Source organism: Emys orbicularis, chromosome 2 (genome assembly GCF_028017835.1).
Source record: "Emys orbicularis isolate rEmyOrb1 chromosome 2, rEmyOrb1.hap1, whole genome shotgun sequence".
NCBI classification, from domain to species: domain Eukaryota; kingdom Metazoa; phylum Chordata; order Testudines; family Emydidae; genus Emys; species Emys orbicularis.
Genome location: NC_088684.1, coordinates 74,900,208 through 74,922,167, shown reverse-complemented (window position 1 = coordinate 74,922,167; position 21,960 = coordinate 74,900,208). Strand labels below are relative to the sequence as shown.

The following is a 21,960-nucleotide window of genomic DNA, read 5'->3' as shown; positions in this document are numbered from 1 at the left end:
GGTTGAATGTACACAAAATAACATCACTTACGTTTTTGAATTAGAGATAATTTAACAGCATGTTTACTGTCATTATTGTTGAATTCATAGTTATAAATAACACACGGACTCATTAAGAATGTCTTTCATTTTAACAAATACTTTATTAAGGTGAACCACAGTTCATTGACTGGGAGAAGGACAGTGATCCTGGGGATAGTGGTGATGAATGCAATGGATCAGGAAAAGATGACAGTGCATTGGACATATCAGACTCTGATTCCTGTGCAAGCAGTAATTCTCCACCTGTTGAAGAGAAGGAAGGTGAACTTCCTAAGGTGAGAGAATTTTTCTGCTTAAAAAAACCAAAACATAACTGTACAGCATATTAAGGTTTGGAAGAACTGATTTGGGTGGGACATGAGGTTTTTTGTTTTTGTTTACCTCTTCTCCCTAAAAGAGAGCTTCACAAACAAGAATATTTGAAATTCTCATTCTTCCCCAAACTTACAAATAGGTAAGCAGTGTGGTCAGTGAACAGAGTAGTCGACAGGGAGTTTTGTAGTTCTTAAATCATCACATGAGATCTGATTTAGAAAATAAAATTGTTAATTCATAAGAAAGTTATACAATGTCTTGTGCAGTTTAAGTGGCATGGGTTTTTGCCTTAAAGTCAGAGTGCTCTGCCAAAACAGACTGTTTCAGTATCAGACCTTCCCGCAGTTCCCATTGGCTGGGAATGGCGAACCGCGGCCACAGGGAGCTGAGGGGCTCCATGCCTGCAGACGCTCCAGGTAAACAAAACGACAATGTATTAGATATTCAATTCAATGATTCAATAGAGTTTAAAATCATCAAATTTTGGTGTAGACCCGTTTATAAGCCGACCCCCGCTCTTTGATGCGTCACTTTTTAACCAAAAATATTCGGCTTATGAACAAGTACATACGGTAAGTTTTTGGAGGATAGGTCCATCAATGGCTATTAGCCAAGATGGTCAGGGATTTAACTCTATGCTCTGGGTGTCCCTAAGCCTCTGACTGGCTGATGCTGGGACTGGATGACAGGGAATGGATCACTTGAGAATTGCCTTGTTCTGCCCATTCCCTCTGAATCATCAGGCATTGGCCAGTGTCAGAAGACAGGATACTGGGCTTGATGGACCATTGGTCTGATCCAATATGGCTGTTCTTATGTTCTTAACAAAATGGTTCCCTGTTTCTTCCCACAGAAGATCCATTATCCTTAGGTACCAGCTTTACAAACATTGTCTCTAAATTTGCATGTCTAAATTGTAGGTGCCTGCATTTTTTGGATGTCCCAAATCTTGGATTGGTTTGTGCCAATTTGATTTTTGTGCTTCAGCAGGGAAATTAGATGACAATTGCTGTGCACAAATGCTATTTGCATGCAGAAAACCTTGATGTTCAAAATTGCACTCATAAAAATAAGCATACATATTTTAGGGACTGGATTGAAGTAATTTCTAATATTTAGCTGTTGTATTTAAAAGTTCATAGTACTGTACAAGTATGTTCCCAGAATTTCCAGTAGAGGGTGCCAAAAATTAACTATTCAGTTTTACTTTTCAGTAACAAATTACTTGGGCATTCTAGAGAAAATTGGATTTAGAATAGTATACTCTTACGTAATTGAATACATTTAATGCACTGGCAATTAGACATTGTGCAGGTTAAATTGTCCAAGAGGGGTTTGTGTGTATAGTGGATGGGGTGTTTTTTTGTTTTGTTTTTTTGGTATGATGAATACAGCTGTCAACATCAAATCTGACATATGAGCAGACATAAGGTATGGCGTGCTATTCTAGACAAAGGAAAAACAAGCAGCATATCTGTAGTAGTAATGATAATTGGAGTGTGAAAACAATAGGCCAAACTTAATTGCATCACAACTTCAGTTAAATCAATGGAGTAGCAGCAACTACTTTCACCAGGCCAAGACTATGAAAAAAGGATCTGTCTGAGAATAAGAGTTCTGTTTCCAGTCTACTAATCAGGAGTGGGGTAGAATCGCTGCCAAGTAGCAAATTCATCAGACATGTTCTAGTGACTAACATCTGCTTCTGGCCAGTAGGTTAAAGACAAGGGTGGAGGGACTCCATTTCCAATATCTCGGAGAAAAGCCTAGCCCTCCTGACACCCTCTGCTATGAAGGGAAAGGTACAGGGCTCTTTTCCGGAAAGCTGCTTGTGGAGCCATCTCTATTTCTCTCTTTTTATTTTCCTCTGACTAGTAAGATGTCTTATAAACTTGACGCTTCTTCCCTTCTAGATGCTGTAAATAGGAAGGAGCATTTCCCCCTGCAAGGGTCCCTGAGCTTGGGCTGCAGCCTGAGCCCAAACATCTACACCATAGTTAAACAGCCACTTAGCCCAAGCCCTATGAGCCTGAGTCAGCTGGCACAGGGCAGCCCTGGGTTTTTAATTGCTGTGTAGACTCTCTACCCTTTCTACCCTCCAGTTTAGGATTTTCACCCCTTTCAATTTCTCCAGTGCCTACATTTGTGCCCAAGCAGCAGTGAGACATTAAATGTGATTCCTGATCGTTTTGCTGCTACGCATAGGGCTGAGTAGCAGCAGTGAAACTGACAAGCTTGGTTTTCATTTTTGCTGCTGTTTGACAAAGCCATGAACAATAGTGGAAATATTAGAGCTGCCTATGTGTAGATTCAGGAAGACTGTACTGCTTTGGTTTGTTTCAAAAGGAAAAGGAAAGGCTACCTTCACAATCATAAGGGCTAGAAGCTTTTTTAATGGAAATTTAAATTCTATACAACTTGATGGCTTGTGCCTCCATGTTATCTAGGAATAACTTCCCACTCTGCACCGTCAAGTAAATTTTTCATGCTCTGCCAACTAGTAATCTTGTTACTGTTGTGGTAGATCCCCTGAAATCAAGTGAAAACTAATAGTCATGGCAGACAAGATTACATAAATCTGTAAATAAGAATAGTTGAGGAGTTAGATGATTTAATTTAATGGATACTTAGGTGTATAAGCTCTCCTCAATTGTCAAATCATTTGCCCAATCTGACCAGCAGAGGGAGAAAGGCTCTCCCCCCAGATCTTCCCCATCCATACTATATCAGGTGTCAGTGGGTGATGTGTAGGTAAGTACATCCTCTCCCCTACACCCTCTTCAAAGCACCATCAGGAATCCCGGGCAATATTAATACAGAATGAACTCAAATGAACTCTCTCCACATGGAAATCCACAAGGAAATAAACAAGGAAGTTTAAAGGAATTTGGGAGTCCTAATAGCAGAGCTGGAATGGAGTGTCCCATGTCCACCTCCTACTATCCCAGGAAAACACACTTAGGGTTTGTCTATACATGACAGTTTGCCACTTTCATTATCCCAGTATAGTTAAAGTGGTACAACTCGTTCCACCCCAGTGTGGCTGCAGTTATACCAGTATAGTTTATTCCATACAGGAAAGGGGAATCAGCTATACCAATATACAGCACCTTTTATACTGGTACAATCCCTGCATCCATGCTAGGGGTTGTACCGGTACAACTATATTTCAGAAAAAAATCACACCTCTAAGTAAAATAGTTTATACTGTTACAAAAATTGTGTGTAGACCAGGACTCGGAGGATTCCTTTTCAGTTTTCCTTCTGACAGAGCTCCCTTTTGTGGAAATTTCCATGGGAGTGGTCAGTCTGGGCCATACTTTAACTCTGGGGGCTAGCTCATGCAGGAAGGTAAGCGTAAATTACTGGCTCCTTATAGCTTTGGCATACTTTGCCATGCTATGCAATATTTGGGACTTGCACCCTTGTAGGAATAATTCAAACTATTTGAGGAAAAACACAACAGAACTGAGAATACAAAAGAGGTGTTGGCTACAGAAAAGCATTTTGTACAAGATTAATCTTTTTAAAAGGCCTGTTAATTTAGTGGCCTAACACTGCAAAATGGGCAACCATTTGAGATACAATATTTGTGTAGTATTTACTAAATCTTTGAAACCTAATGGAGTGTCTGCATAATTAGAAGACTTTTGTGTGAAATTTATTTTCTACTACTCAGAAATATGCTACACTCCATTAGGTTCTGGAGGGTTAGCAATTCTGTCAAAATATTTTTCTGCAATATTTATCCATTTTTACAGTGTGCTAGACCTCTAATTTCATGGGCCATTTTAAAGATGAACAAGTTTGCGACTGATGCCTTCCTTGATACACCAATAGGTTTGGTCTGAAAATTACTTCTCTCCGGTGTTTTATTACAAATCATTTTTTTAAAAATAAAAAGGAAGGTGAGGGCTTAAACAAAAATGTACAAGCTGGTTGTATTACACCAGGGTGTATGTGCACAGCTTTTACTTATGTGTAGGCCCTGCACTTAAAAAACAGAGGATAGGATTTTCAAAGTTGCTTAACATTGGCCTAACTCTGCTCAGTCTCATTAACTTCAGTGGGAGCAGAGCTAGGTCAATACACACAGTTTTGAAAATCCCACCCAGAGTTGGGTGGGTTGTGTGTTTTCTTTCTTTTTTGGGGAGTTGGGGAGAGACCGGGGTGGAAAGGACGTGTTGCTTTTTGCTCAGATACAAAAAAATCCTTTTATCTATAACTGACTTGATTTTTTGCTTAAGAAAATGAAGGACAGACAATACTGAAGGCCTGGCCCAGGAATAGTCTTCCTCAAGAACTTCCAAAGGGGCGGGGAGGCACTAGCAACCTTTTTCTTGGAGATACTGGTGTGCAATGATGGTGACCTCCTTTCCAGTATACTTGTATAATGCTTTCTAGGAGGACTCTGTTCCCCTCAACACAGGTCTATGAGCACATTTCACTGCATTACAAATAGCGGTTTGAATGACCCAATCAGAATGTGGCCTTCGCTGAAAGCCTCCTCTCAGAGATAAAAGGTTTCTAATGTAATCAAAAAAGACTAATCTCTTAAATATTTTAAATTTTAAATATTTTCATTCCAGGGGATTAAACAGAATCTAATGTTGTTCAAATCAGATTTCATGCCTCCTACCATGCTGCCTCCTACACTAAGAACTGCCTCTCTCCATCCATGCCAAATGGCCTCCTTTTCTTCCTTCAGATCCCTTCTAAAACAGTTTTCTGTGAAGTCTTCAGCATTTAATCCTCCTAAAGTAGGTTAACTCTGTTTTATTAAAATATATAATGTCTGCCTCACTTGGAGCCTGGATACTCCTCTAATGTCCTGTATGCTTAGACTGTGTATTGTCTATGGCTGGTGTGTGGCCCGATTTGCTCACTTTTTGTGACTAGTCCCATTTAGGCCAGAGGAATTTAATTACATGAATGAAGTGAGGAAAATTTGTCCCCTAAATTATGAATTTCTTGGAGCAGTGATCATATCTTCCTCTGTATGAACTATGCAGAATAAGTAAGGCTTAATAATTATTTAAGGCAGATTCTTTGTTGCAAAATACACTTAATAAGCCTGCCTGCAATTTATCTTTAAATTATAACATCTAATCTGGATGCAAAAGAACCCAGCAAAAAAAGCTAAGTTTATAATTTGGTAAAACATTTCCCCCCCCAAAGGAGTAAATAGAAAACGTTAACTGTTCCCAAATGGGAATCTTGTTCTAGGAGGATATTTCTTAAACTAGACCATTGCCAGGTTTTAAATGTTTCAGACTTCACTGAAATGGATCATTACTAGTATTCTAAAAGCCCTGTTGCTTTTTGGCATTGCATTGGAAATGGGAGCTTTAAATGATTTATGTAGAATAGAAAATACGCTTCTGTGCAATTGTCTTCCCTTAGTGAAGAATGTTGTGAAGTTCTTCCAAATACACACCTGTGGGTAGCATCGGAGGCTTTCTGACCTACTAGAATTGGGGCCATAGATGAGTCAGTAATTGATATACTAGTTTATTGCTGCCGCAGTAACTTAGCTCAAAAATGACGAAATAGGAAAGTGTAGCAAGTGATTTGCTTCTCTCTTTCTGCGCCCTGGTCTTGTGTGAAGTAGATTTTACATCTTCGATGGCATCCCAAAAATATCCCTCAAAGGTGAGCAGTATCTTGAGCAGCCAGTCATACAAGTATTGTGCATATATGTGGCCTTTCTCTTTTGTCCTCATCGTCTCGCACCACTATACTTTTTCTACATGTAAAATTAAAGTTGAATCTAGCACCTATCTTGTGCAATACAGTTAAAAATAGGTTATTTTAGGGAATTGAATCATAACATCAAATGGAATCTGTCAAGTCAGATTGAGAACTTAACATAATAATCTTTTATCAGTGTTTTATATGTTGCTGCAAGCATTTATTTCGGCACCCATGACTCTTGTATCTGGGCACCTTAAAAAGCATATATTGAGACATAGTAATAATCTTAATGAGAGAGAGACCAAACACCACATTCCCCTGCCGCCTGCAGCATTACTAGTCAGGATGCTAGGGTTTAATCAGCTGGGAAGGTCTGGACAAAGAGGAGCATCTTGCAGCTGTTTCTGAAAGTATTTCTGCAAGAAGCAAATTTCAGAGTTATGAACTCATTACCAAGAAAGCTGTGCCTCCAGAAAAACAAATACAAACACATCAACCAGCTTATTAGAAACTCTTATACTTCTAAAGAAATACTTTTCTATGGACAAACTGGTCTTTGACTGCAGCACGTGCTAAATAGGCCTGTTCTCAAAACCAGTTGGTCAGAACACATCAGGTCAATAATGGTTTAGGAAGCAACTATCACTTTGCACTCACATCAGTCGGGTAAAATGATTAACTATAAAGCAACCACTTGATATAACAGAAATAATATCCTTGTAATGGAACACGGTAAGGGAATTAGCCTTTCTGTAGCCAGAGGAGACTTCTTGTGACAACTGGCTTCCATTGACTTGATCAATTTAATAAAGTGTAATAGTCTATTTTTAATTGTTCAGTATAGAATATAGTCCACTCCTGGATGAGTTGTGGTAGTCTGCGTTATAACTGCTTTCCTTTAGGGCTCCACATTCATATTAATTGGGCCAGAGTTTGAATGTAGCTGAAGATATAAGTTGAATCATTAGGTCTATATTGGTCTACAGGTTGATAGTTTAAAACATTTAGTTTGGGAAGTTCAAATCTCAACATGGCTGATTTGGTTCTTTATCCTCTTGAGGTAGATAACTGGGTGGTGGTAATTCAAATAATACCTTGAAATCTCAAATCAGCCCTTTGTGCTGTGCATAGACATTAAATAGCCATGTTACTCTTTGAGAGTAGAAGTGTCTGACCAAAATTCCCTCCGCCCTTCACATACATATACTCTAGTTCTATAAGTTGGGTTGCTTACAGGTGGCCACATTTCAGTTTGTTAAATATTCTGGGATGTTTTTATATGTAAATCTAAAATAGTGTTGTGTGTATTAGGCTATTCATATAGACTCTGAATAGCAGAAGTTACCATAATGAAGTGGAGCCTAGGCGTTGATGGTGCATGCTGTTCATACTAGACCTATCTATTTTCACTGATTCAACTGGGCAAACAGTTGGCTGTTTGGGTCTACTAATCCACCAGTTCTGCTCTGTTTAACTTAAGGATTCAGTTAAGCCACATCTTCTTTCTTGCATAGCTCTGGAGAGCCACAACTTAAATGCAGCTGACAGCTTAGCTATCTCTGCTTATGTGTACCAAATACTTCCCTCCCACCCCATGTTTTAAAATAACATTAAAATTAGAGTGACCGTATTTCCCAAAGGGAAAACGGGACACTGTGCGGGGCTGGCCCAAGGCACCACCTCCCCCACGGGACTGGCCCCAGGTGCTTGCCCAACATGCGCCCCCCAGACTGTCACTGGTCACTTGATCCCTGCCGACCTCCCACTCAAGGTTGTCACTGGTCGCTCAAACCCTGTTGGCCCCCGCTCAAGGCTGTCCCCAGCACTGGAACCCTTCCTCCCCTTCTCCCCCGCCTCCAGCCCAGTCTCCCTCCTGCATGTGGCTGACATCTCTGCTTGCTTCCCCCCCCCCCCCATTCTGCCCCATTGCATCCCACTTTTTTGACAAAAGTGGGCATTTATCCCATTTGCTCTTACCAACTGATCAAAAAAAGTCAGGACGGCTGGGACAGGGCTTAAAAAAGGGACTGTCCTGGCCAAAACAGGATGTATGGTTACCCTAATTAAAATGGAGCTCTTTGGTTTTCCAGAGGCAGCATTCCATGGGAGGGATCTGGAGTTTTTCAGGCTTGGATCCTCTAGGCAACAGTGACTCTGTTTGGAACACTATAGAGGGGACTTTCTGAATACTGGGGAGAGGCAAATGAAATGCATGCTGCTATACCAGGCCCTCCTCTCTCTCCCAACAGCAATACCGATTTATAAGTGTAGATCAGATGTTAGTTTTTAACTCTTGCTGTGGAGAGAAGTGGTGGGAAAGGAGGCTCATTAGCATGAATAGGGTCAGTGTTAACCTCTGGATTGTCTGGCATATGTGCATGATGGGTGTCTACTATGGGCTTAGTAGTATTAGAACTAAGGCTTGACAAAACATTTTGGTTAATGATTTTAATTCCATTCTCAACCATAGAAAAAGGTTTGTGCACATCAAATTGTAACAAATGCCTGTGTCTTGAGTAGGTTTGGATTTGATCACGAAACTGTCGACAGTGCTCTAATTTACACAGATTTAATTTTCTGACTTCCTTGCTAATTTTTAATTTAAAAACCAAACTTATTTTACAGCTATTTACAAAGACAATTTATCCTCAAGACATTAGGTGGATAATTCTCCATCAAATTTACACTTTCACGATTGTCTGTCTCAGCAAAAAGGTGACAGATTGAATGGGTTTGGGAGTGTGAAATACTCTCTCATCACTAGAATGCTTGCAGCACAGGGGAGAGGCACAGTGGCAGGGTAACTTAAGGAATCTCATACTGCTGCTGCTCATGCTGTACCTGTTTTCAAATCAAATTGTATTGATTGAAGGTTTTTGCCATGTCAAAGACAAAAAATACATACAAACCGCCTCTAAAATATGCAGTTGTAAACAAAATACATCTAAAATGGCTAGTCTGTACATGAAGTTTAAAAAAAAAAAATAATCAAAAAACAAAATAGAAACAAAGCAGTAAGTATACAAATACACCTCTACCTTGATATAACGCTGTCCTCGGGAGCCAAAAAATCTTACTGTGTTATAGGTGAAACCGCGTTATATTGAACTTGCTTTGATCCACCAGAGTGCGCAGCCCCGCCCCCCCAGAGCACTGCTTTACCGCGTTATATCCGAATTCTTGTTCTATCGGGTAGTGTTATATCGAGGTAGAGGTGTACCCTTGCTCTTAAATCTCCAAATTTATTGTTTTAAACATTTAGGGCCTGCTTCAGTTTGTATTTAGGGGTTTCATGCCTTTGACTTCAGTGGGAGCAGAATTGTGCCCTTTGTGAAAAGTGTTAAGCATGTAGAGTTCATTTCCCTCTTACTGTATAAAACAAGACAGTTCAGTAGATTCTGATAAGATCAATAAACAGAATATGATGAGATGGAATAAAACTTTAAGTTTTTCTGGCTGTAAGAGGAGTTTGGAAGGTTCATAGTCCAGAAACCTGGTCACTTGGGGTGCAAGTGTCTGTTTTCTCTTTTAGACAGATGAGGTTCTTTTCCTCAGATGTGTATCTGTATACAGTATCTTTTCACCCATTTTATTTCATGTGACAGAGGCTAGCTATGTATTTTCATGCTGCTGCTGGCCTCTGCTTGGAAGGTTTACAGTCAGGTGGTGTGGGGCTAGGGCATAAGAGGTGCTACTTCTGTCACTGGCTGCCATTGCAGTGCAAGAACATAGAATCATGGGGTTAGAAGGGACTGCAATGGTCATCTAGTCCAACCCCCTGCCAAGATGAAGGATTTGTTGTGTCTAAATCATCCAAGACAGATGGGCATCCACCCTTTTTTGTAAACCTCTAATAAAGATACTTCAACGACTTCCCTAGACAGTTTGTTATATTGTCCTACTATTCTTACAGTTAGGAAGCTTTTCTTGAGATATAATCTAGATCTACTATGCTGTAGTTTGAACCCACTGCCTCTTGTCCAGCCTTCTGTTGCAAGAGAGAACAACTTTTCTCCATCTTTTTTTTACGGCAGCCTTTCAAATATTTGCAGACTGCTATCACGTTCCCCCTTAATCTCCTCTTTTCCAAACTAAACATACCTAGTTCCTTCAGCCTTTACTCATATTGCTTGCATTCCATCCCTTTGATCATCTTTGTTGCTCGTCTCTGGATCCTTTCCAGTTTCTCTACATCCTTTCTATACAACGGTGGTCAAAATTGGACACAGTACCCCAGTTGAGACCTAACCAGTGCCAAATAGAGTGGTGCTATTCCCTCGTGTGACTTGCATGCTATGCCTCTGTTAATGCAACCCAAAATTGCATTTGCTGTGTTTTGCAACAGCATTGCATTGTTGACTCATGTTGAGGTTGTGCTCCACCACAAGTCCCAGATCTTTCTCACCACTGCTGCTGCCAAGCTAGTTATCCCCCATTCTGTATTTGTGCATTTGTTTTTTCCCCCATAAGTGTAGCACCTTATATTTGTCTTGTTGAATTTCATTTAGTTGTCTATAGCCCAATTCTCCAATTTATCAAGATCCCTTTGAATTTTAGCTCTATCCTGAAAAGTGTTTGCAATCCCTTCCCCAGCTTTGTGTCATCAACTGCTAGTAGCAATATCACCCAATGGCCAGAGATGCGGCACTAGATGGGGAAGGCTCTGAGTTACTACCGAGAATTCTTTCCCAGGTGTCTGGCTAGTGGGTTTTGTCAACATGCTCATGATTCCACTGATCACCATATTTGGGGTCAGGAAGGAATTTTCCTTCAGCTCAGATTGGCAGAGACCCTGGGGGTTTTTCATCTTCCTCTGAAGCATAGCCACATCACTTGCTGATTTAAACGAGAGTAAATGGTGCATTATCTGTAACCTGAAGTCTTTAAATCAAGATTTGAGGACTTCAATAACTCTAGGGTTACCATATTTTAATATTCTAAAAGGAGGACACTCCACGGGGCCCCGGCCCTGCCCCAACTCTGCCCCCTCCCCTGAACGCTCTGCCCCCTCCCCTGAACGCTCCACCCCCCTGCTTCTCCCCCTCCCCTGCTTCCCGCGAATCAAATGTTCGCAGGAAGCCTGAGGCAGGCAGGCAGCAGGTAAGCTGGGGCTGCGGCTGTGGCTGGGGTGCGAGGAGGCGCGGCCCAGTCCGGCCCCCCCGGCTGAGCGGCTCCCTCCGGCATCCGGCCCTGGCCAACAGGCTCTGGCCCCGGCATCTCCGGCCTGGCTCGGGCCCCAGGGCTCCAGCCCCGGCCGAGCGGCTCCGGCCCCGGCCGAGCAGCGCCAGCCCCGGTCCCAGCGGCTCCGGCCTGGCTCGGGCCCCGGTTCCGGTCGAGCGGCTCCGGCCCGGCCCCGGCCCTGGCCGAGCGGCGCCGAACACGGCTGGCCCCAGCGGCTCCGGCTCCAGCCCGGACCCAAGCCCCACGACCCCTACCTATTTTCCCGGACATGTCCGGCTTTTTGGAATTTCCTCCCGGACGGGGATTTGAGGACCAAAAAACCGGACATGTCCGGGAAAATTCGGACGTATGGTAACCCTAAATAACTCGGCCAGAAGTTATGGGCCTATTACAGAAGGGGGTGGGTGAGGTTCTGTGGCCTGTGGTGTGCAAAGAGGTCAGACTAGATGATCATGATGGTCCCTTCTGGTCTTAAAGTCTATGAGCACTTCTTATAAGTCCCACTGTTTAGAAGCAGCAAATCTCATTGCTTGGCCACTGCAAGATTAGTTCATGCTTAGGGCATGGTTTCTAAAGTTTTCTGAGAAGCCATAAGATTCAATTATTTTCATTTTTTTTTCATTTTTTTTTTTAAAATCTTGAATTCTACAGATATAGATAGCATTTGTCAGACTCTCCTAGAAATGCTGTCTTCTCACTCTTGGTGAGGTGGTGAGGGACTTCATCAGACTGGGATTTATTTATTTATTTTTATACTGATCATTAAAAGAAACGCAAGACAGTTATCTGATTGTAACTTGAAGACTTTTATATTTGTAACATTCTGGGAAAAAGCTCAGTGTGATTTAAAAAAAATATTTATTGTTGCTTTTAGATATGTGCTAAAAGTGCCATACTTGAGTGATTGGGAAAGTGATTCTATGTTTTGTGAAATGTAATTTGTAAAGCAGTTTAGGATCCTTTGTAATGAGAGGAGCTGTATAATATAACATATGAACTTGTCAGAAGCGCTTATTTGAATATTTAGGAGGATGTGTTGAGTAAAGTAATTGCAACTGTGTTTTTTGGGGTGTGTATGCCTAAATAGGGAATACCTAGTGATGTGGTATAAAGTCCTGAATTTGAAATGGGTCTCTTTCTGCTGAGTAGTAAATATGTGCATTACTCCTAAGCCATGGGGATCTAGGACTGTCATCTCAAATAAGTGCTGATAAATCCTTTTTTTCATAGAATCTTAGAAATGTAGGACTGGAAGGGACCTCAGTAGGTCATCTAGTTTCTAGAACAGTCCCCTGCACTGAGGTAGGACTAAGTATTCAATGTCCCCCCTCAGAATCTTCTTCTCCAGACTAAACAACCTCCCCCCTTTCTTTTTTTCAATCTTTCCTCATTGGTCATGTTTTCTAGACTTTTAATCATTTTTGTTACTCTTCTCTGGACTTTCTCCAATTTGTCCATATCTTTCCCAAAGTGTGGTGCCCAGGATGCAATACTCCAGTTGAGGCCATATCAGTGCTGAGTAGAATGGAAGAATTACTTCTCGTGTCTTGCTTACAACACTTCTGCTAATACATTCCAGAATATTTGCTTTTTTTGCAACAGTATTACATTGTTGACTCATATTTAGCTTGTGATCTATTATAAGCCCCAGATCCTTTTTGGCAGTACTTCTTCCTAGGCAGTAATTTCCCATTTTATATTTGTGCAATTGATTATTCCTTTCTAAGAATAGTCCTTTGTATTTGTCCTTATTGAATTTCATCCTGTTTATTTCAGACCATCTCTAGTTTGTCAAGATCATTTTGAATTTTAATCCTATCCTTCAAAGTGCTTACAACCCCTCCCAGCATGGTTTCGTCCACACATGTTAAGTTTACTCTCTCTGTCATTATCCAAATCATTTATGAAGCTATTGAATAGAACCAGACTCAAGACAGATCCCTGTGGGACCCCAGATGATATGCTGTTCCAGCTTAATTGTGAACCATGATAACTACTCTGAGAAAACTTTTCCAAACCAGTGGTGCACCCACCTTATCATAGGTCCATCTAGACGAGTGGTTCTCAAACTTATTTGATCGTGCCCCCCCCCCCTTCTCTGTGTCTGTTCCCAGTGAGGGATTGGGGCAAGGAAGGAGAGCCTGAGCTGCCTCCTGGTGAGGGATTGGAGCAGGGGGCGGGCAAAGAGAGCCCAAGCTCGGGCTACCTCCCAGTGAGCTATTGGGGGGAGGGGAGGAGAGCCCAAGCCTGGGTAGTGGGGCTCTGTCCCCTTTCACCACTGCCTACCGGGTGTGCACAGCCCTTTTGCATGAGCCCCAGCCATTCGGGGCTGACAGCTAGAGTTCTTTATTTATTTTAAAAAAACAAACAACAAAACAGTACATGACTCGGGCCTCCCTTGGGAGGTCCGCCCCAGTTTGAGAACTAATGATCTAGACTATATTTCTCTAGTTTGTTTGAGAAGGTCATGTGAGACAGTATCAAAAGCCTTACTAAAGTCAAGATATATATGACATCTGCTTCCCGGCTATCCACAAGGCTTGTTATTCTGTCAAAGAAAGATATTAGGTTGGTGTGACATGATTTGTTCTTGACAAATCCATGTTGACTGTTACTTATCAATTTATTTTCTTATAGGTGCTTACAGATTGTTTCATTATGTGCTCCATTATCTTTCCAGGTACTGAAGTTAAGCTGACTGGTCTGTAATTCCCTGGGTTGTCCTTATTCTCCTTTTTTTTTTATAGATAGGTACTATATTTGCTCTTTACTTATCCTGTCCTCCATGAGTTCTCAAAGATAACTGCTAATGGTTCAGAGAGCTCTTCAGCCAGTTTCTTAAATAGTTAAGAATGTATTTCATCAGGCCCTGCCAACTTGAAGACATTTAACTTGTCTACAGAGCTTACAGTGGCACAGCTGTACCGATGCAGCTGCGCTGCTGTAAGATCTCTCATGTAGCTGCTCTGTGCCAATGGGAGAGAGCTCTCCTGTTGACATAATTAAGCCACCCCCAACGAGTGGCAGTAGCTATGTCAGCAGGAAAAACTCTGCCACCGACATAGCACTGTGCACACTACCGTTTATCCTGGCATAATTTAGGTCGCTCAGGGGAGTGGTTTTTTTCACACCCCTGAACGACATAAGTTTTGTTGACATAAGTGGTAGTGTAGACATGGCCGAAGTAATTCTTACCTTGTTCGTTTCCTATTTTAGCCTCAAATCCTACCCAATCTACACTTCTGCCATTGCTGCATTTTCTGTTATTGTCATTCCATCCTAATTGTATAATGTGCCTACCCTATCCTTGGTCTACCTCTTGCTTCTCATATATCTATAAAAAATTTTCTTGTTACCCTTTTTGTCCCTAGCTAGTTTAAAATATATATATATATTTTTTTGCCTTGGCCATTCTAATTTTGTGCCTACATGCTTGGGTTTTTTTATAGTCATCCTTCATAATTTGACCTAGTTTCCACTATTTGTATGACTCATTTTTGAGTTTCAGGTTATTAACGATCTCCTGGTTAAGTCGGGGTGATCTCTTATCATACTTCATATTTTTCCTATGTATTGGAATAGTTTGCTCTTGTGCCCTTAATACTGTCTCTTTAAAAAAACTGCCAACTCTCCTGAACTCTTTTTTTCCCTTACACTTGCTTCCCATGGGATCTTGCCTACCAATTCTCTGAGTATGCTGAATCATAGAAGTGTAGGACTAGAGGGGACTTCAAGAGGTCATCTAGTCCAGTCCCCTGCACTCAAGGCAGGACTACATAATAACTAGACCATTTCTTACAGGTGTTTGTCTAACCTGTTCTTAAAAACCTCCAATGATGGGGGCTCCACAACCTCCCTAGGCAATTTATTCCAGTGCTTAACTACCCCGACAGAAAGTTTTTCCTGATGTCCAACCTAAACCTCTCTTGCTGCAATTTAAGCCCATTGCTTCTTGTCCTATCCTCAGAGATTAACAAGAACAATTTTTCACCCTCCTCCTTGTAACAACTTTTTACATACCTGAAAACTGAGGGGGGAACATAAGTCTTCTTTTCTCCAGACTAAACAAACTCAGTTTTTTTCAATCTTCTCTCACAGGTCATGTTTTCTAGACCTTTAATCATTTTTGTTGCTCTCCTCTGGACTTTCTCCAATTTGTCCACATCTTTCCTGAAATGTGGTGCCCAGAACTGGACACAATACTCCAGATGAGGCCTTATCAGCACAGAGTAGAGCGGAGGAATTACTTCTCGTGTCTTGCTTACAACACTCCTGCTAATACATCCCAGAATGATGTCCTCTGTTTTTGCAACAGTGTTACAGTGACACACATTTAGCTTGTGATCCACTATAACCTCCGGATCCCTTTCTGCAGTATTCCTTCCTAGGCAGTCATTTTCCATTTTGTGTTTGTGTAATTGATTATTCCTTCCTAAGTGGAGTACTTCGCATTTGTCCTTATTGAATTTCATCCTATTTACTTCAGACCATTTTTCCAGTTTGGCCAGATCATTTTCAATTTTTATCCTATCCTCCAAAGCAATTGTAACCCCTCCCAGCATGGTATCATCCACAAACTTTATAAGTGTACTCTCTATGCCATTATCTAAATCATTTATGAAGGTATTGAACAGAACTGGACCCAGGACCAATCCCTGCAGGACCCCACTTCCAGCCTGACTGTAAACCACTGATAACTACTCTCTGGGAGTGGGTTTCCAGCCATTGTGACCCACCGTATTGTAGCTCCATCTAGGTTGTATTTCCCTAGTTTGTTTATGAGAAGGTCATGCGAGACAGTATCAAAAGCCTTACTAAAGTCAAGATATACCACATCCTACCACTGGCCCTCCCCCCCCCCCCCCCATCCACAAGGCTTGTTAACCTGTCAAAGAAATCTATAGGTTGGTTTGACATGATTTGTTCTTGATAAATCTATGCTGACTGCTACTTATCACCTTATCATCTTTTTGATGTTTTCAAATTGATTGCTTCGTTACTAGCTCCACTATGTTTCTGAGTAATGAAGTTAAGTTGACTGGCCTGTAATTCCCTGGGTTGTCCTTATTTCCCTCTTGTATAGAATGGCACTATACACCTCTACCCCGATATAACGCTGTCCTTGGGAGCCAAAAAATCTTACCGCGTTATAGGTGAAACCGCGTTATATCGAACTTGCTTTGATCCGCCGGAGCGTGCAGCCCCGCCCCCCTGGAGCACTGCTTTACCACGTTATATCTGAATTTGTGTTATATCGGGTCGCGTTATATCGGGGTAGAGGTGTATTTTCCCTTTTCCAGTCGTCTTTGAGTTTTCAAAGATAATTGCTTAATGGCTCAGATATCTAGTTAGTCAGCTCCTTAAGTATTCTAAGATGAAGTCTGCCTTCTTGAAGTCCACTGTGTTTATTCTGCTGTTTTCCCTCCTACCATTATTTAAAATAAATATAAATAAACTAAAAGCATTGTAGTTATAAATCTTTTGGACAATAGACTCTAATTCAGATGTCTTGAGTGGAAGAGGAGGGTAGAGAGATTGGGGGTGAGGAGGAAAATATATCCAACCCTGAATTTCAGAAAGCTGTGAGGAAGAGTTATGTTTATGCCAGGTTTGTGCTGTGTGATGCATAATCTACATGTTTTCATAAACAGTTTCTTAGGTCTGAGTACAAGAATGATTGATTGGATTTAAAATCAAACAACTTAATTGGAAAATAAAGTTTTGGGTGCAGTGCTTTCTGTGTATTCTTTTTGAACATATTTCAGTTTCCTGCTCTAAGTATTCAAAAGTTGGCACTTCCTACTGAACATTGAGGCCACTGCAATAAATAAATAAATAAATAAATAAATAAAAAATCCTTGTGTTCTGGAAAGGACTGTGAACCAATGCAGCAGGATCAGCTAAAAGCAATGCTAATGCTTTATATCAAATGACTAACGGCCAGACTGTACCCTGCCTTATGAAAACCTATAAGTAGCTGAAGGAACGGAAAACTGAAGTTTCCTTTGCAAAGATTCCCCACTCTGGCTGGGAGTGAGAAAGGAGGAGACTGTTTGTTCCCCTGTAGAAGAAACAGAGCCTATTCCAAAGTCCTGTGGATTTCTGGGATTTGTAAGGGCATAGGGCAATGCTTAGATGAAAGAGGCCAGAAGGGTGAAAATATTATATCAAACCCTGATTTCCATAGCTGTGTAAGGAAGAGTTATGTCGGAGTTGTTGCCATATGGCTTGGGTAGGGTGACCAGATAGCCAGGGTGAAAAATCAGGACGGGGGTTGAGGGTAATAGGTGCCTATATAAAACAAAACCCTGAATATTGGGACTGTCCCTATAAAATCAGGACATCTGATCACCCAAGCTGCTTGGGTGAAATTGAAATGCCAGAGTTTTGTGTATCTCCTGAAGCCTGCAAACCCTCCTTTCAGAAGGTGTTCCTAACACACATAGAGCGAAGCAGGAAAGTTAGCATAGTTCATATTCTTGGCCTCCAAGTTGCCAGAAGAAACAATTCATGTCCAACCTAATTTAACCTCTGGTCCTCCTGGGCCTGCCTCTTCCACTTGTGCAGATTCTCAGAGCAGATCAGCCCTTACTGGGGCAGAAAAGCTACAATGCTGTGGAGGGGGATAACCTATCAGTTTTCTTCAGGCAGGCAAAAAACTATGCAAGGAAGATCCTTTTTGCATACTGGCTTGTGGGGCACAATCTGGCCTTTAGTGAGGCTTTCCCCCCTATTAATTAAATGAATAAAAAATTGAAATGCAGTATGTAGCTTTAACTTTTCTGCAGTTCTTTGTTTCGGAGGTGTAATATCTTGTTTATTCAAAACAGGACCAGGTACCCCTGAAGTCTATTAATGACATTGAAAAGTCTCATGATTATGCTAAACCTTGATTATTCAGGTTTCATATTTGGGTGGCCAGTGTTGTGTTGGACAAAGTACAGTACAAATATTTATAAAGAACATTTTGGCATTAGCTACATACAGAATTTTTGATACAGGGAAATCGGGTACAGTATTTATAAGCCTCAGTATTTGGAGGGATTACCTCCATATAGCGGCTTGTGGGTATGGCTGAATGAATTTGCGTCAACTTAAATGTTTGTATTGCGTTTTTCTGGAGGAACTGCAAAGAGCATATACCAGTAACTATAGATTTTTAGTTTCTGGCATGAATCACAAACAACATATAAAATAATATGGATCATAATTTTTAAAATTCCTTTTACAGGAATAAAAATGGGAATATTCCTGCGTGAGTTGCATGCTTATTTAGTGCTGTCTCATCTGTCATTCAGCTGACGTTCGTCACTGAATTTGCTTACAAGCATTGTGGGAAGTCCCACTTCCCATATTCTATCTAACGTGTGTTGTGTGTGCTCCAAAGATGCTGAATAGCCAATGGTTGAGTGACTACTGCCTTCATCATTGCTCTGAGGCAAATTTCATTATTGTCATTCTCCTCTTTTTCTTAGATCAGAAAAGTAAGACTGCTACTGGTTATGCTTGCCAGCTCACTAATTCTTGTGAGGGTGGGACTTCACAGATGATTAACTGCTACTTTATGTTGCTTTGTAACTATGCTCATCTTAAACAGGAGATGAGAAAATGGATTTAATTTTTGATATGGGTTTGTGTAACCAATTAATCATAAAAGTATTCTCCATCTACTATAGGCTGTGCTACAATCACCAGTTTTAAAAAGGAGAGAGAGACAATTTTGCTCATGGATTTGCCTGAGCCTTGAATTAGAGTGATGATCCAATAGGTAAATGCTTTGGAAAAGAGCACTAGATGCTAGCGCTCTACCCAAGTCTACCCAAAAGAAAAGCATCTTCCACAATTTTCTAAAGAGGGTCATTTCCCCTGTCTGTCTCCTCCTGCTGTGAGGTCTTTTTAGATGGTAAACTCTTTGGGGCGGAGGCTGTCCCATTTTTGTTACACAGTGTAATACAATGGGCCCCTGACATGGATGAGGCGTCTAGGTGATACCACAATAAAATGTTTAATTATTTAAGTCGTCACTGACAACTGTGTCCACTGATGAAAATTAGAAAAGCATGATGCTTCAGTTGTGCTCATTTTGTTTACTTTTAATGCTTGAAATAATAAGTGATAGTGAGAGATGTACGATAATGGCTGAGTTAGAAGTAGCTGAAGCAGTAATGCTGTCTTTGTGATTACACCCATGCCAACTATGTGGGATATTTATCAAAAGAATTGGAAAATGTGTGTTGTATTTATAGTGATTCAGCATTGTCTGTGAAATAACTTTACAGACACCAAGCTAATACAGGGTTAAAAACGTTCGTAGTTTGAGATGCATGCCATTTGTTAGCTGGTGCTGTACAATATGTGGAAAAGTTTTTGAACTTTTTTTTTTAACAGTCTGCAATGTTGTCTGTAATGCTGCAGAACTTTACAACATAACAATACCAGTAATCCGTTTCTGCTTTATAATTAAATTACCTAACTTTCAAATTAGTAAATTGACATAACAGAGCTGGCTTGTATCATTCTTCTTGTTGGGTATCAGTTTTGTTTTCATGTTTATTAGTTTCCTTTAAGGAAGCTGCCTTATATCATCTGGCCTCCTCTTAACTTTAACATGGTATTTACATGTAAAAACATTCCCTTTTACATAGTGCCACCCCCAAAAATGTGTTACTCTAGATCTAGTCTTGTGCTGTTCTAGTCAGTTTCATACATGCTTGGGTGGTGAGGGTGGGGGAGACACTGATTTCGTTGACACATGGAGAGCAGGGAGTTACTTCACAAGTGGAGAACCAGTGTTGACGGGGCCAATTCAATCAGGGTGGATGTAGTCCACTCCCAATAATGGATGAGGAGGTGTCAATTCCAGGAGAGGAAAAGCTGCTTCTGTAATGAGCCAGCCACTCCCAGTCCCTATTCAAGCCCAGATTAATGGTGTTAAATTTGCAAATGAATTTTAGTTCTGCTGTTTCTCTTTGAAGTCTGTTTCTGAAGGTTTTTTGTTCAATGATAGTGACTTTTAAATCTGTAATAGAATGACCAGGGAGATTGAAGTGTTCACTTACTGGCTTATGTATGTTACCATTCCTGATGTCCGATTTGTGTCCATTTATTCTTTTGTGGAGGGACTGTCCGGTTTGGCCAATGTACATGGCAGAGGGGCATTGCTGGCACATGATGGCATATATAACATTAGTGGATGTGCAGGTGAATGAGCCCTTGATGGTGTGGCTGATGTGGTTGGGTCCTCTGATGGTGTCGCCAGAGTAGATATGGGGACAGAGTAGGCAACGAGGCTTGCTACAGGGATTGGTTCCTGGGTTGGTGTTTCTGTGGTGTGGTGTGTAGTTGCTGGTGAGTATTTGCTTCAGTGCCCCTCCTCTACTTGCGCTACATTGATGACATCTTCATCATATGGACCCACGGAAAGGAGGCCTTTGAGGAATTCCACCTGGACTTCAACAATTTCCACCCCACCATCAACCTCAGCCTGGACCAGTCCACACAAGAGATCCACTTCCTGGACACTACAGTGCAAATAAGTGATGGTCACATAAACACCACCCTATACCGGAAACCTACTGACCGCTATACGTACCTACATGCCTCCAGCTTCCATCCAAGACACATCACACAATCCATTGTCTACAGCCAAGCCCTAAGATACAACCGAATTTGCTCCAACCCCTCAGACAGAGACAAATACCTACAAGATCTTTATCAAGCATTCGTAAAACTACAATACCCACCTGGGGAAGTGAGGAAACAGATTGACAGAGCAAGACGGGTACCCAGAAATCACCTTCTACAGGACAGGCCCAACAAGGACAATAACAGAACACCACTGGCCATCACATACAGCCCCCAGCTAAAACCTCTCCAGCGCATTATCCACGATCTACAACCTACCCTGGAAAATGATCCTTCACTCTCACAGACCTTGGGAGGCAGGCCAGTCCTCGCTTACAGACAACCCCCCAACCTGAAGCAAATACTCACCAGCAACTACACACCACACCACAGAAACACCAACCCAGGAACCAATCCCTGTAGCAAACCTCGTTGCCTACTCTGTCCCCATATCTACTCTGGCGACACCATCAGAGGACCCAACCACATCAGCCACACCATCAAGGGCTCATTCACCTGCACATCCACTAATGTTATATATGCCATCATGTGCCAGCAATGCCCTTCTGCCATGTACGTTGGCCAAACTGGACAGTCCCTCCGCAAAAGAATAAATGGACACAAATCGGACATCAGGAATGGTAACATACATAAGCCAGTAAGTGAACACTTCAATCTCCCTGGTCATTCTGTTACAGATTTAAAAGTCACTATCATTGAACAAAAAACCTTCAGAAACAGACTTCAAAGAGAAACAGCAGAACTAAAATTCATTTGCAAATTTAACACCATTAATCTGGGTTTGAATAGGGACTGGGAGTGGCTGGCTCATTACAGAAGCAGCTTTTCCTCTCCTGGAATTGACACCTCCTCATCCATTATTGGGAGTGGACTACATCCACCCTGACTGAATTGGCCCTGTCAACACTGGTTCTCCACTTGCGAAGTAACTCCCTGCTCTCCATGTGTCAGTATATAATGCCTGCATCTGTAACTTTCATTCTATGCATCTGAAGAAGTGAGGTTTTTACCCACGAAAGCTTATGCCCAAATAAATCTGTTAGTCTTTAAGGTGCCACCAGACTCCTAGTAGTTTTTGTAGAT

The 21,960-nt window shown here is 41.4% G+C and overlaps 1 protein-coding gene across 1 annotated transcript in view; it reads left to right on the top strand.

Annotated features, from left to right (window-relative positions):
* SPIDR (scaffold protein involved in DNA repair) overlaps positions 1-21,960 on the top strand; it is a gene marked incomplete at its 5' end in the record, with an annotated part of 326,096 nt that overhangs the window by 15,696 nt on the left and 288,440 nt on the right. Inside the window, one exon of the mRNA XM_065397658.1 lies at positions 151-317. Within this exon, the coding sequence (XP_065253730.1) occupies positions 151-317 (167 nt within the window). The remainder of the gene's footprint in view (positions 1-150; positions 318-21,960) is intronic.